The sequence below is a fragment of the Lithobates pipiens genome, unplaced genomic scaffold (genome assembly GCF_037356315.1).
Source record: "Lithobates pipiens isolate NorthernLeopardFrog02 unplaced genomic scaffold, aLitPip1_a1.2 Scaffold_22, whole genome shotgun sequence".
NCBI classification, from domain to species: domain Eukaryota; kingdom Metazoa; phylum Chordata; class Amphibia; order Anura; family Ranidae; genus Lithobates; species Lithobates pipiens.
The window spans coordinates 14,769,654-14,784,635 of NW_027507784.1; the positions used below are offsets into that span (position 1 = coordinate 14,769,654).

General features: G+C 47.4%; 2 protein-coding genes across 4 annotated transcripts in view; one reads left to right on the forward strand and one right to left on the reverse strand.

Moving 5' to 3' along the window:
* Positions 1 to 26: 26 nt before the first annotated feature.
* Positions 27 to 8,384, forward strand: PPIL3 (peptidylprolyl isomerase like 3). Its single transcript, XM_077446940.1, has 7 exons — positions 27 to 85; positions 279 to 300; positions 384 to 458; positions 1,238 to 1,331; positions 4,855 to 4,922; positions 5,803 to 5,921; positions 8,065 to 8,384. The coding sequence occupies exons 2-7, from the start codon at positions 298 to 300 to the stop codon at positions 8,189 to 8,191; spliced, it is 486 nt and encodes a 161-aa protein (XP_077303066.1). The 5' UTR covers positions 27 to 85; positions 279 to 297; the 3' UTR covers positions 8,192 to 8,384.
* A 3,032-nt stretch (positions 8,385 to 11,416) lies between these two features.
* The window catches only part of LOC143923330 (guanylate-binding protein 1-like), a 140,069-nt gene continuing 136,503 nt past the window's right edge, over positions 11,417 to 14,982 (reverse strand). For all 3 annotated transcript variants that reach the window (XM_077446941.1, XM_077446943.1, XM_077446942.1), the window contains one exon: positions 11,417 to 11,810. In XM_077446941.1, coding sequence (XP_077303067.1) covers positions 11,647 to 11,810 — 164 coding nt within the window. In that variant the 3' untranslated portion in view covers positions 11,417 to 11,646. The remainder of the gene's footprint in view (positions 11,811 to 14,982) is intronic.

The following is a 14,982-nucleotide window of genomic DNA, read 5'->3' on the forward strand; positions in this document are numbered from 1 at the left end:
GTCGGAAGTTGGCTCCCAGGAAACGCAGAACGGTGGGCAGGAAGTAGAGTGGCGGCCATGTTGGTGCACCCAAAGAAGGGAAGAGGTGAGTATATGAGTGGTGTGAGGAGCTGGAGGGTGATGTGGATAGAATTGGGAATGGAGGGGGAGGGCTGTGTGTTCTGTGCTGGGTACAGAGTGGTGTATAGTGGTATAAATAGGTTAAAGCAGTGTTCTCACAGACAACATATAATCAGATCTCACTTCTAATGTCTTTGTTCTATTTCTGTCCATTACAGGATCGGGGGAGGGGAGAGGATGGTGAGTATTGGAAGTCGTGACTTTTCCTATCATGTGATGTCTCTGGGGATGAATGTGATTGGCTGATGTCGGGTGTCTTTCAGGCGGTGACGTTGCACACAGATTTGGGTGATATGAAGATTGAAGTGTTCTGTGAGAGAGCGCCCAGAGCCTGCGAGGTCAGTGTACCATCCCCCACCCACCCCTCCCCTGCTGCTCTTCTCTCCCCCCCCCCTCCGCTCTTCTCTCCCCCCCCCCTCCCCCGCCGCTCTTTTCTCTCCCCGCCACTCTTCTCTCCCCCAGGGGGCGTATATCTGCAGAATGATGGCGGGGTTATTGTAGGACAGGGATATGCAATCCAGCTGTTGCAGAACTACAAGTCCCATGAGGCATAGCACGACTCCATAAGAGATCCCTTCACTGGAACTAAGGGGCCAACCCCTGAAAAACAACCCCCACACCACCATCATCACCCCCCCCCCCCCCCACACCACAACCCTCCCCCCCCCTCCTCCCCAACACTATAATCCCCCATCCAGCAAAATATTTGGACCAGTGCACAAAGCAAGGTCCATAAAGACATGGATGAGTGAGTTTGGGGTGGAGGAACTTGACTGGCCTGCACAGAGTCCTGACCTCAACCTGATAGAACACCTTTTGGATGAATTAGAGTGGAGACTGCGAGCCAGGCCTTCTCATCCAACATCAGTGCCTGACCTCACAAATGCTCTTCTGGAAGAATGGTCAAACATTCCCCATAGACACATCTCCTAAACCTTGTGGACGACCTTCCCAGAAGAGGTGAAGCTGTTATAGCTGCAAAGGGTGGGCCAACTCAATACTGAATACCTACAGCACACACCGGGTGGCAGTGGAGGGGACATCTCTGGATTGAAGGTGAATGTTGCTGATTCTGAGGACGTCCTTCTCATTTTTCTCTGTTATTGTCTCCCAACAGAACTTCTTGGCGTTGTGCGCCGGCAACTACTACACCGGGTGCCTCTTCCACCGCAACATCAAAGGCTTCATGGTGCAGACCGGGGACCCCACCGGTGAGAGCCGACACTCCGCCCCGCCTACAGACATCTCTACTCTCTGTGATCTGCACTCCGGGGGAGGGGACACTTTTTTTGGAGACTAGGGCTTCACCACCAATTAGTCGCTTTTCTGCGGATTGAAGTGTGTGGTGGCGAGGAGCTCAGTGACATCACATCAGCCGAAAACATAGGGTTATCTGCGTTTTGCTGATTTAAAAAAAAAAAAATGTCATGATGTGCCCCATTGGCTTGAGTGCAGAATGGCGCCCCCATTGGCTTGAGTGCAGAATTGCGTCCCCATTGGCTTGAGTGCAGAATGGCGCCCCCATTGGCTTGAGTGCAGAATTGCGTCCCCATTGGCTTGAGTGCAGAATCGCACCCCATTGGCTTGAGTGCAGAATTGCGTCCCCATTGGCTTGAGTGCAGAATTGCGTCCCCATTGGCTTGAGTGCAGAATTGCGTCCCCATTGGCTTGAGTGCAGAATCGCACCCCATTGGCTTGAGTGCAGAATGGCGCCCCCATTGGCTTGAGTGCAGAATTGCGTCCCCATTGGCTTGAGTGCAGAATCGCACCCCATTGGCTTGAGTGCAGAATCGCACCCCATTGGCTTGAGTGCAGAATTGCGTCCCCATTGGCTTGAGTGCAGAATTGCGTCCCCATTGGCTTGAGTGCAGAATGGCGTCCCCATTGGCTTGAGTGCAGAATTGCGTCCCCATTGGCTTGAGTGCAGAATCGCACCCCATTGGCTTGAGTGCAGAATTGCGTCCCCATTGGCTTGAGTGCAGAATGGCGTCCCCATTGGCTTGAGTGCAGAATTGCGTCCCCATTGGCTTGAGTGCAGAATGGCGTCCCCATTGGCTTGAGTGCAGAATGGCGTCCCCATTGGCTTGAGTGCAGAATGGCGTCCCCATTGGCTTGAGTGCAGAATGGCGTCCCCATTGGCTTGAGTGCAGAATCGCACCCCATTGGCTTGAGTGCAGAATGGCGTCCCCATTGGCTTGAGTGCAGAATGGCGTCCCCATTGGCTTGAGTGCAGAATTGCGTCCCCATTGGCTTGAGTGCAGAATGGCGTCCCCATTGGCTTGAGTGCAGAATCGCACCCCATTGGCTTGAGTGCAGAATGGCGTCCCCATTGGCTTGAGTGCAGAATGGCGTCCCCATTGGCTTGAGTGCAGAATGGCACCCCATTGGCTTGAGTGCAGAATGGCGTCCCCATTGGCTTGAGTGCAGAATGGCGCCCCCATTGGCTTGAGTGCAGAATCGCACCCCATTGGCTTGAGTGCAGAATGGCGTCCCCATTGGCTTGAGTGCAGAATTGCGTCCCCATTGGCTTGAGTGCAGAATGGCGTCCCCATTGGCTTGAGTGCAGAATCGCACCCCATTGGCTTGAGTGCAGAATGGCGTCCCCATTGGCTTGAGTGCAGAATGGCGTCCCCATTGGCTTGAGTGCAGAATGGCACCCCATTGGCTTGAGTGCAGAATGGCGTCCCCATTGGCTTGAGTGCAGAATGGCGCCCCCATTGGCTTGAGTGCAGAATGGCGTCCCCATTGGCTTGAGTGCAGAATTGCGTCCCCATTGGCTTGAGTGCAGAATCGCACCCCATTGGCTTGAGTGCAGAATGGCGTCCCCATTGGCTTGAGTGCAGAATGGCGTCCCCATTGGCTTGAGTGCAGAATTGCGTCCCCATTGGCTTGAGTGCAGAATGGCGTCCCCATTGGCTTGAGTGCAGAATGGCGTCCCCATTGGCTTGAGTGCAGAATCGCACCCCATTGGCTTGAGTGCAGAATGGCGCCCCCATTGGCTTGAGTGCAGAATGGCGCCCCCATTGGCTTGAGTGCAGAATGGCGCCCCCGTTGGCTTGAGTGCAGAATGGCGCCCCCGTTGGCTTGAGTGCAGAATGGCGTCCCCATTGGCTTGAGTGCAGAATGGCGTCCCCATTGGCTTGAGTGCAGAATGGCGCCCCCGTTGGCTTGAGTGCAGAATGGCGCCCCCGTTGGCTTGAGTGCAGAATGGCGTCCCCATTGGCTTGAGTGCAGAATGGCGCCCCCGTTGGCTTGAGTGCAGAATGGCGCCCCCGTTGGCTTGAGTGCAGAATGGCGTCCCCATTGGCTTGAGTGCAGAATGGCGCCCCCGTTGGCTTGAGTGCAGAATGGCGCCCCCATTGGCTTGAGTGCAGAATGGCGCCCCCGTTGGCTTGAGTGCAGAATGGCGCCCCCGTTGGCTTGAGTGCAGAATGGCGCCCCCGTTGGCTTGAGTGCAGAATGGCGCCCCCATTGGCTTGAGTGCAGAATGGCGTCCCCATTGGCTTGAGTGCAGAATGGCGCCCCCATTGGCTTGAGTGCAGAATGGCCAGCCACATTACTTACATTTTAAACATTAAAATCCTGAATCCTGCATTTTCGGTGTCAGTCTAGGATATTTAATTTCAGTGCACCACTACTGGTTATGGGGACTCCACATGGCAGGGAGAGGGGGAGGTCTTGCATCATATCCGTCCAATGGGAGCCTGAGAACAAGGCACGATATTGTGGCCAGTACTGAACAGATCACTGCTTTCAGCTAGTGGGCGTGGCCAGAAGAAGGCGGGTGCTCACTTAGCGCTACTCACTCATGTTGTATTACAAGGTTTTTTTTTAATACATTGTTTCCCTTTACAAAGAGGGAGGGGCTTTTTTATATTGTTTCCCTTTACAAAGAGGGAGGGGCTTTTTTTTAGACTTTGTTGCCCTTTACAAAGATGGAGGGGCTTTTTTATACATTGTTGCCCTTTACAAAGAGGGAGGGGCGTTTTTACATTGTTGCCCTTTACAAAGATGGAGGGGCTTTTTTATATTGTTTCCCTTTACAAAGAGGGAGGGGCTTTTTTATATTGTTTCCCTTTACAAAGAGGGAGGGGCTTTTTTATATATTGGTTCCCTTTACAAAGAGGGAGGGGCTTTTTTATATATTGGTTCCCTTTACAAAGAGGGAGGGACTTTTTTATATTGTTGCCCTTTACAAAGAGGGAGGGGCGTTTTTACATTGTTGCCCTTTACAAAGATGGAGGGGCTTTTTTATATTGTTTCCCTTTACAAAGAGGGAGGGGCTTTTTTCGGACATTGTTGCCCTTTACAAAGAGGGAGGGTTTTTTTTTATATTGTTTCCCTTTACTAAGAGGGAGGGGCTTTTTTTATATTGTTTCCCTTTACAAAGAGGGAGGGGCGTTTTTACATTGTTGCCCTTTACAAAGATGGAGGGGCTTTTTTATATTGTTTCCCTTTACAAAGATGGAGGGGCTTTTTTATATTGTTTCCCTTTACAAAGAGGGAGGGGCTTTTTTATATTGTTGCCCTTTCCAAAGAGGGAGGGGCTTTTTTATATTGTTGCCCTTTACAAAGAGGGAGGGGCTTTTTTTTTATACATTGTTGCCCTTTTGGGGGGGGGGGGGGGTTATAGAATAAAACTCACACATACCGGGGGTGGGGGCAGGTAATGTAGGCAGGAGCCCGTTATCCTCCCAGCTTATCTAATCATCTCTTGTGGTTTCCTCCCCCCAGGGACGGGGAAGGGGGGGCTGAGCATCTGGGGTCGGAAATTCGAAGATGAGTTCAGTGAATATCTCAAGGTAAGTGTCAATTTCGAAAAAAGAAAATTTTAATATGTGTGTGATTATATGAAATGACGTTGCGGCAGACATTCTGACATTAACTGACACTTTGCAGGAAACAGTGACACTTAATACACCGATCAGGACTAAAAATATGCACTGTCACTGTACCAATGACGCTGGTTGGGAAGGGGTTAAACATCAGAGGGCGATCAAAGGGTTAAATGTGCGCCTGACCAGTGTTTTTGTGTGTGTGGTGCTTTCCCAAGCACAGCCCCCTCCTTCTTCTTCATCATAGCCCTCTGCCTCTAATGAAACTGTCTATGCTGGCCCAGCTCCTCCTCCCCCTCCTCCTACAGGTAACCTTTTTGTATGTAGCTGCAGGGGAGGAGTAAAGGGGATTACTATAGTGTGACATCACATCCAAGATGGCGGCTCCCAGCTGCAGTCTCCGGGGAATGTAACAGACACTTGTAGAATACCTTCCATTCACGTAGAATCTTGTAGGCCAGTGATGGGGAACCTTGGCTCCCCCGATGTTTTGGAACTACATGTCCCATGATGCTTTGGCACTCTGCAGTGTAGTGGAGCATCATGGGAAATGTAGTTCCAAAACATGTGGGGTGCCAAGATTCAGCATCACTGTTATAGGAGGACTGGGGGGTGGGGGATGGTCTGCTGACACCGTCTCACACTCTCTACTATACAGAGAATTCAGTTTTCAGTGGTAATTCCTATTTACAGCCCCACCTATGATTGTATATATTTCCTCTAGAAGTCTCCTTTCCTTCGCTGCAGACGTCTTAGAGATTGGTATTGATGTGGGTAGGAGATTGGAGGCACCGGACTGCAGTTCATTGTATAGTCATTCCTGTGTGTGTTCTCTCCCCTCCTCCAGCACAGCGTGCGTGGCGTGGTCTCCATGGCCAATAATGGCACCAACACCAACGGCTCCCAGTTCTTCATCACCTACGCCAAGCAACCCCACCTGGACATGAAGTACACCGTCTTCGGAAAGTGAGTTATCGGGGAGGGGGGCGATATTAGACCAAGGGGTGGTCACCTCTCCCTCCTCTTATCCCTTCCTCTAGTCTTATTATGCATCTCCAGGTCTGATATCTTTATATAAAAGACTAGAGGAAGGTGGGGGGGTCTCCCCTTCCTCTAGTGATATTAGACCTGGTGATGTATATCTCGGGGGGGTCTCCCTTTCCTCTAAGGTTATTAGGATATCAGACCTGGTGATGTATATCTGGGGGGGTCTCCCCTTCCTCTAGTGTTATTAGGATATCAGACCTGGTGATGTATATCTGGGGGGGTCTCCCCTTCCTCTAGTGTTATTAGGATATCAGACCTGGTGATGTATATCTGGGGGGGTCTTCCCTTCCTCTAGACTTTATCAGGATATCAGACCTGGTGATGTATATCTGGGGGGGTCTCCCCTTCCTCTAAGGTTATTAGGATATCAGACCTGGTGATGTATATCTGGGGGGGTCTCCCCTTCCTCTAGTGTTATTAGGATATCAGACCTGGTGATGTATATCTGGGGGGGTCTCCCCTTCCTCTAGTGTTATTAGGATATCAGACCTGGTGATGTATATCTGGGGGGGTCTTCCCTTCCTCTAGACTTTATCAGGATATCAGACCTGGAGATGTATATCGGGGGGGGGGTCTCGCCTTCCTCTAGTCTTATTAGGCTAGTAGACCGCGACCGAATACATAGAGCGACTTCACGTATTCTCATTCTGCTCCGCTCCTGATCCATACTGTCATTGGCCCGCTTCTTTTAACTATTAGCTTCCTTTTGCCCTCAGTCATTTTGGCTGTTTGTCTTGTGTGGATGAGCCGTCTTTGAGCCTTTATATGAAAACAAAAACAAATCCTTGGTATCCCTTTAGACGTGCATGCTCCGCTCAGCCGTGGACTTTAGCTGTGCAATCTGCTGATCGTTTTCTTTGATTACAGTGTACTAGAATGAAGTCCAGCAACTGATCAGCACATTGCACAGCTAAAGTCTTTAGCACCCAGAGGCCAGCAGAAAGGAAGTAGGGAGAAGAGTTCTTTCATATAATGCTGGAGGAATGATGCTGTGATCTTAAATAAATATATATATATATATATATATATATATATAATAAATCTATATATTAATATAATAAATATAAAATCGATATTTTTTATATATAATTATTATATTAACACTATATATAGATTTATTATAATAAATCTTAAAAAAATATATATATATATATATATATATATATATATATACATACACATATATATATATATATATATATATATATATATATATATATATATATATATATATATATATATATATATATATATATATATATTATAATAAATGTATATGTGCTGTATAAATCACAAAAGTGTCCAGAGAGAATTCAACCCTTTAGCACAGGGATATGCAATTAGCGGACCTCCAGCCATTGCAAAACTACAAGTCCCATCATGCCTCTGCCTCTGGGTGTCATGCTTGTGGCTGTCAGTCTTGCTATGCCTCATGGGACTTGTAGTTCTGCAACAGCTGGAGGTCCGCTAATTGCATATCCCTGCTTCAGCAGATCAGCATTTTACGGATGTTATTGGCTGGTTTCTGAGGGTTCCGTTTTAATGGGGGGTTGTAAACCTTCAAGGTTTTTCACCCTTTTAATGCATTAAGGTGAAAAATCATCTGTGATGCAGCACCCCCCCCCCTCCTTATACTTACCTGAACCTGGTCTTTCCAGCGACAGGGATGAGCACACCAGCTCCAGCCAGTGTCTCGGGTCCTGATTGGATAGATAGCAGTGAAGCCATTGGCTCCCGCTGCTGTCAATCAAATCCAATGACGCAGTGGGCGGAGCTGAGTCCTACTCTCTGTGTCAATGGATGCAGCAGCAGCAGGACATGAGAGCGGTTCTCCAACAGGGCCGCCGATAAGAGGAGGAGCCAGGAGCGCCGCTGAGGGACCCCAGAAGAGGAGGATCGGGGCCGCTCTGTGCAAAGCCAACTGCACGGAGGAGGTAAGTATGACGTGTTTAGTTTTGTTTAAAAAAAATAAAATAAAAAATCTTTAGTTATCCTTTAAGCCTGACCCCCGTTCCCTACTCTTTGTTCCGGCTCTCACGTTGTTCTGTCATGCTTCTTGCAGAGTAATCGATGGACTGGACACTCTGGATGAGTTGGAGAAGCTTCCGGTACACGAGAAGTCATTTCGCCCGCTGACGGAAGTGCGGATAAAAGACGTCACCATTCACGCCAACCCGTTTGCCCTCTGACCTCTGTCGGCGGGAGGTGAACTCTGTACTCATCTGTATCAGATGTTACATTGTGTACTGCCTAAGAGGGGAGAGGGAACAAGCGGGGCGTGTACTGTGCTACTGTTTGTGATGCTCGGTTTGTTTTCTTTTCTTTTTTTTTCTACATGAAAATTGTTTTGTTAAAAAAATTTAAATAAAACTTTTTACCCACTTTGTGTCTCTACCTGATACACTTCATGGGGGGGGCGGGGGGGATTATGTTCCCAGAACTTTCCTGGCCTCGTATCTCTTCCTGCGGATGGACAATATTCAGAAAGTCTGTCGGTATGACTGTCATCCCAGCTGTGGAAAAGTTCTGTAGATTGCAGGCGTGACCAGCGGGGGGGGATCTGACTCTGTTATTGGTCATTTTTTTTTTTTGTACATTCTTAAAAGAATCTCTGGGCTCCCCCTGTCCTCCACCCTCTAATTCAGCCATTCTCACCCATGATTCCATGGGACTGTAGGGTTCCTACAGAGGTTGTTGGGGGCTGTAGTATAAAACGTCACCTATGACGAAACGCGTCTGAGGGAGGCACGCAGTGACGTCACCACGCTACTTGTTTTTAATACGATTGATCTCATTTAACACGTAAGTGCAATATGAATTTTTTTTTTTATTAAACATATGAACGTTATTACACTAGGGGCAGTTTCGCTTTCCTTTTGAGTTTATTGCAATACCATCTGAATACGGTATGATCCTGTGAAACATCAGAGTGGGTTTACCTGTCATGGTGTTCCGGTCCTGTATGATTTAAAGTGTCTTCAGTGCAAGCTAAAGGCCGTGGCTGGGTTATAGCCGAACGTTGCTCACGCTTTGCCATCTGGTAAGCGGATTCATATCCTGGTGGTCGGGCACTTTCTGTCTATGTGTGGAGTTGCCGAGGTGTCAATGGATGATTAACCATTGTGGACTTAATTATACGAATTTTTGCTGATAATTATTTTTTTTATATAAAAACTAATTTTTTTTTTTTTTTTTTTTAATTAATGATTAACTGTTGCACACTGGCGCAGCTCCATATATGTCCTTGCCGTAGTTGATCGTCCTCCCATTTAATGGTACCAGCAACGTCCCAGGCCTGCAGCATGACACCCATGATCTTTTTAGCTGTCTGTATCATTCTAACCACCTCTGTAACGGTTTGTGTTATTCTTACTGATCGCTAAAGTAAGAGAGGGTATCATTCCCACTGATCTCCAGTGAACTGGTTTTAGTAAGGGTTCCCTGAGACCTGAAAATTTAATTTAGGAGTTCCTCTGGCATACAAAGGCAAAGAAATGCTCCAATTGATCGCTAGGTGAGTATGTCTTGCATTACATGGGAGCAAAGGAGGTACTGGAAGGCGGGAAAAGGGGATGAGAGCTACCCCTGCTGGTGAAAACATAAATAACCATCTATTTTACTGTATATTTTCATGGTTATAAAAAAAAAAAATTCCGGCCTATATTAACATATCTTACAGACGGGTCCTTGGCGTTATAGGGGTTGCTGAAGACGAAGGACTCACTAGAGCAGGGGGTCTCAAACTGGTGGCCCTCCAGCTGTTGCTAAACTACAAGTCCCATCATGCATTGCAAGGCTGACAGTTACAAGCGTGGCTCCCACAGGCAGAGGCATGATGGGACTTGTAGTTTTGCAACAGCTAGAGGGCCGCCAGTTTGAGACCTCTGCACTAGAGTAACAAGAGAAGTTGAAGACGCAGGAGTCACAGAGTGCTCTGGGGTCACTGGATGACACATAAGTGCACAGTGGTCACTGTAGGACTAGGAGTACTGGGGTATTTGATAATACAGGGGCCACCAGAGACCGAAGGGTTGCTTGTGTCGTATGGGTCTCTAGAGACGCGGAGGTCGCCGGAGTCACAAGGATGGTCGCCCCGGAGTCACAAGGAGGGTCGCCGGGGTCAGTGGAGACACAGAGAATTCTGGAGTTAGAAGGGGTCACCAGAGACACGGGGAACATTGGAGGCACAGAGATAACAGGAGTCGCAAAGGATGCTGAAGGCACAGGGAACCTTGACTCACAAGCTGGACAGACTGGGGTCACTGGAGTCACAAGGAATGCTGGAGCCACTGGGGATGCTGCAGATACTGAGGTCACAGGGGTTACTGGAATCACAAGGGATGCCAGAGACACTGAGGTCACAGGGATTGCTGGCATCACAAGGTGGCGCTGGAGCCACAGTGGCTCCCCCGTCGAAAATAGGCTCCTGCGATGTGCCCATGTGCTGTGGTGACGTCACTCTAGCTGATCGGCAAATCAGCTGGAGTGCCCTTGCATTTAGACAGCGGGCACATATTGACATGACACCGGCACTGGCTGACAGTCATTTCTGTTAATTGGTCCATTGAATTTTTTTCTGCCTTTTCAGATGTCCATGCTGCCTCGCAGGGTCCCCTAGACACCCCGCATAACCACCCCTACGTGCATGCTCCTGGGCTGGAACCACGCCTGACCTGCCAATACTCTGTGCACGGAAACAAAGACAGACCCGAAGTCCGGCATTTCAGGCCACGTTCCACCTCTGAGGGTTTGGAGTGACAGAAGCTTCCGAGACAGCCTCTTAAAGTGGTTGTAAACCCTTACAAACCACTTTGACCTACAGGTAAGCCTAGGTTAAGGCTTACCTGTAGGTCCAATAAATATCTCCTAAACCTACACGGTTTAGGAGATATTTACAAAAAGGCATGTGCCGTAGACAGCGGCACGTAAGCGCACTAGGCAGGCCGCAGCGATATGCCGCGAGTGTCGGCTCACGTGCGCATGCGCGGGAGTGACGTCATCGCTGCTCCGGCGAATCCCAGCGCCGAAGCTGCGAGACCCGGAAGTTACTCCGGGATCTATGGCAGCGGCGGACATGAAGATGGAGGACCGCTTCGGGGGCTTCGTTCTCAGGTAAGTGCCTTGCAGGTTCCTTTTTTTATTATTATTATTATTTTTTATTATTTTTTTATTTTATTTTTTCAACTGCCTTTACTTCCTCTTTAACCCTTTACAATAACAAAGGGCCTGGCGTGTGAGCGGGAAATGAGACCTTTCCGTGACCCCCCCTGGGCAAGAAAGGGAGCGACATTGGAAAGCGGAGTGTCTAGGGATCAACTGATAAGGATACTGAATGGGTAATCCTGAAATAGTAGACCTAAAAAGGAAAAATAAATGCTTTTGTAAAGGTTCAATACAAGTAAAAGGGACCCGAGTGTGTAAAGTTATTTTTATTTATTTTAACAGGTTGCAATCAGAAGAAGAAAAAACGTGCAAGGAAACATGTAAGAAAGAGTTTATAGCGCCACCTGCTGACAAAAAATAAAAATGATACATTTTCAATATTCACCATTTCATATTTATCTCACTAAAGGAAAAAGAGACTATACAATCTTTAAAGCGTAAAATTTTATACCATAGTCCATTATGTCACATTTCGCTCTTTTTATATGGGGAGATCTTTGGCTTGTATTGCTATTTTCTCCCTGCCGAAGAAGAGAACATCTCTGGTCAGTATGTGGAGGCTGGGCTGCTGTGCCAAGATCCACTCCTTTTCCTCCCCGCTCTGGTCCTCCATGTCATCGATCACCACAAGGACATTCTTCTTCCCTGATAGGAAGAGAAGTGATAACAATCAGCGGCCAGAATCATTTTTTTTGTTTTGCAATTTATACAGTTGAAACCATTTTTTTTTGCACACGTTTAAAAAAAAAAAAATTATACGCCTCATTATTAAAGCGTCATTAAACCCACATCGTAGAAAACTATCAATAAATGGTGTATTACATGCGGTTCATAGCCACCTTCTGCAAAAAAACCTGGTTGATCCTGCTGTTTTCCGACTCCCCCTCTTGTCTATGTCCCCAATGCAGTTGGGAATTTTGCAGAGCAGTGTTGGCAGCTTTGCACATGCTCAGTTTTCAGTGAGTTTCTATGCTGAGCGGGGGGTAGAGCTAGCGGCAGACATGTAAGCAGCACTGAGTGAGACCTCCGGCCGGGACGAACCCTTCTACGATCATCCTGAGTGTCAGAAATATGGATCCTGATCAGCACCAGCACCCTCATACACCCTGGAGCTGGCAGAACAGTGGGAGATGGTAAAATACGGGCCAGCACCCATGGATGCGGCCGCAGAACGTCTATCACACTTTGCATGGTGATCCCAAGATGGCGGCCGCCACGAGGAGGCGGATAGGGGCCCAGGCAGCACACAGCAGAGTGGAGTGACTCAATCCCCCACTACCTCTAGTAAGGTAAACCCGCTGCCCCACAGACCTAGAGGGCTGAGAAGGGGACTCTCCTTAGACAGGCTACCCCACACAGATCTGGGGGATGCAGCGCTGGCGGAAGGAGAAGGGGAGCCCTCCCTGAAACAAATAATGGAGGCCATATACACATGCCAAACCACCCTGACAGCACTCACAGATGGCATGGGGGCGTAAATGTCATTTATAAAGCAAGATGTGCAGAATATCGGAGAGGGAGGACCACAGAAGCTGAACAGAACAGTGACCTGGAAAATGTTTTTCCGCCCATTAGAAAGCACCACACAAACTATGCAAAGAGAAATAACTGCCCACACTGATAAACTGGGAGACATGGAGGACTGTCAAAGGAGGAGCAATGTCTATTTTGTGGGGTTCCCTGAGAAAGCATACAGTAAACAACCCAAGGATTACTTGGAAATTTGGCTTAAGGACAATATGGCGGATACCACATTTTCAAGTTTACTTGCCATAGAACGGGCTCATAGAATAACATCTAAACCTCCTCCACCTGGTGCCCACCCACGCCCAATTACAGCACGCATACTGCACTTCAGAGATCGTGAAAACATCCTCCTTGCGGCACGCTCCCTGGGGGACCTTCAGTATAATGGTAATCGCATTTCAATATACCCTGACTTCTCGGCGGCCACACCAAAACAAAGGGCCAGTTTTGTTCATGTCAAGAAAAGGATGGGAGATTTACAACTAGCATATAGTATGCTATATCTTGCAAAATTAAAAGTGGTGTGCGCCGAGGCAAAGTTTTCTTTTTCAACATCCCCCCCCCCCCCAGAAGCATCACGTTGGTTGCATGCTAGGGGGCGCAATAGCCCTACAGCACATGGATGAGTTTCTATGCTGAGCATTTCCTCCCTATCAAATGGGAGCAGGCCGTGTGACTATAGAGTCACATGTGTGGATGTATACACAGTGCTACATGACAGCCCACACCCTTCCTCCTCCTCCATGCCCACTAACTAGCTAAACACAATGGGGAAGGAATATTACATGTAGATTAATGGAGGCTTCACCTCCCTCTTAATCATGTAATGAAATTCAGCACATACACACATTATATTTAGCAATATATAAAAATGAAAATAATATTGTGATCAGTTTAACCACTTCCCGACCAGCGCACGATGATGTACGTCGACAGAATGGCACGGGCAGGCATATTGGCGTACATGTACGTCCAATCTTCAATGCCGCCCTGCCATCGGGAGCGCGCCGCCGGCGGCGCGCTCCCGCGCTGGTCGGGACCCCCGTGAGTCCGGTCGCGGGACCCGCGATTGTCTCACGGGACGGCTGAATGGAGGAAATGCTGTGTAAACAGCATTTTTCCATTCTGCCTAGCAACTAGTGACGCTGATCTCTGCTCCATGTGATTGGAGCAGAGATCAGTGTTCACTAAATGAAAGCCCAACCCCCCCACAGTTAGTAACACATCCCTAGGAACACTTAACCCCTACACTGCCACCCACTGGTTAACCCTTTCACTGCCAGTGTCATTTACACAGGAATCACTGCATTTATATAGCAGTGATTACTGTATAAATGACAATGGTCCCAAAAATGTGTCAAAAATGTCCGATGGGTCCCCCACAATGTCGCAGTCACAATAAAAATCGCTGATCGCCGCCATTACTAGTAAAAAAAAAAAATAATAAAAAATTATTAATAAAAATGCTATAAAACTATCCATATTTTGTAAACGCTATTTTTTTTGCACAAACCAATCAATAATCGCTTATTGCAATTTTTTTTACCAAAAATATGTAGAAAAATATCGGCCTAAACTGAGGGAAAAAAATGTTTTTTTATATATTTTTGGGGATATTTATTATAACAAAAAGTAAAAAATAATGCCTTTTTTTCAAAATTGTCGCTCTATTTTTGTTTATAGCACAAAAAATAAAAACCGCAGGGGTGATCAAATACCACCAAAAGAAAGCTCTATTTGTGGGAAAAAAAGGACGTCAATTTTGTTTGGGAGCCACGTCGCACGACCGCGCAATTGTCAGTTAAAGCGACGCAGTGCCGAATCACAAAAAGTGGTCTGGTCTTTGACCAGCAAAATGGTCCGGTCTGAAAGTGGTTAAACACACACTAAATATAAAAATAGTCCACAAAGTGAAAAATGTATGATAAAAAGTATGTAGATATTGTCCACCAAGTGAAAAAATGATGACTAATAAAATTCTAAAAGTCCTGGTATCAATAAATAATATCAGAAAAAATGAACTATGCAAAGAGAAATAACTGCCCACACTGATAAACTGGGAGACATGGAGGATCGTCTAAGGGGGAACAATGTCCATTTGAACATCTCAAAAACATCGATAAGGTAAGTGACATCAATGTGAAAAGGCTCTATGAAGAGAGAAACTTCTGTAAAGAGAAGCTTGTAGAAGACACCACCACCAATTGCATGAAGGCTTACCTGGAAGTAATGGACTTAAAGGGGCTTATACCTCTTAAGTCAAAAAGGGCTTATGGCTATAAACACCGTA

Excerpts from the sequence above, each read along its gene's own strand:
- PPIL3 (XM_077446940.1), top strand. Across the intron at positions 1,332-4,854 it reads GCAGACCGGGGACCCCACCG|GGACGGGGAAGGGGGGGCTG; the intron begins GTGAGAGCCGAC and ends TCCTCCCCCCAG. Across the intron at positions 4,923-5,802 it reads AGTTCAGTGAATATCTCAAG|CACAGCGTGCGTGGCGTGGT; the intron begins GTAAGTGTCAAT and ends CCCCTCCTCCAG.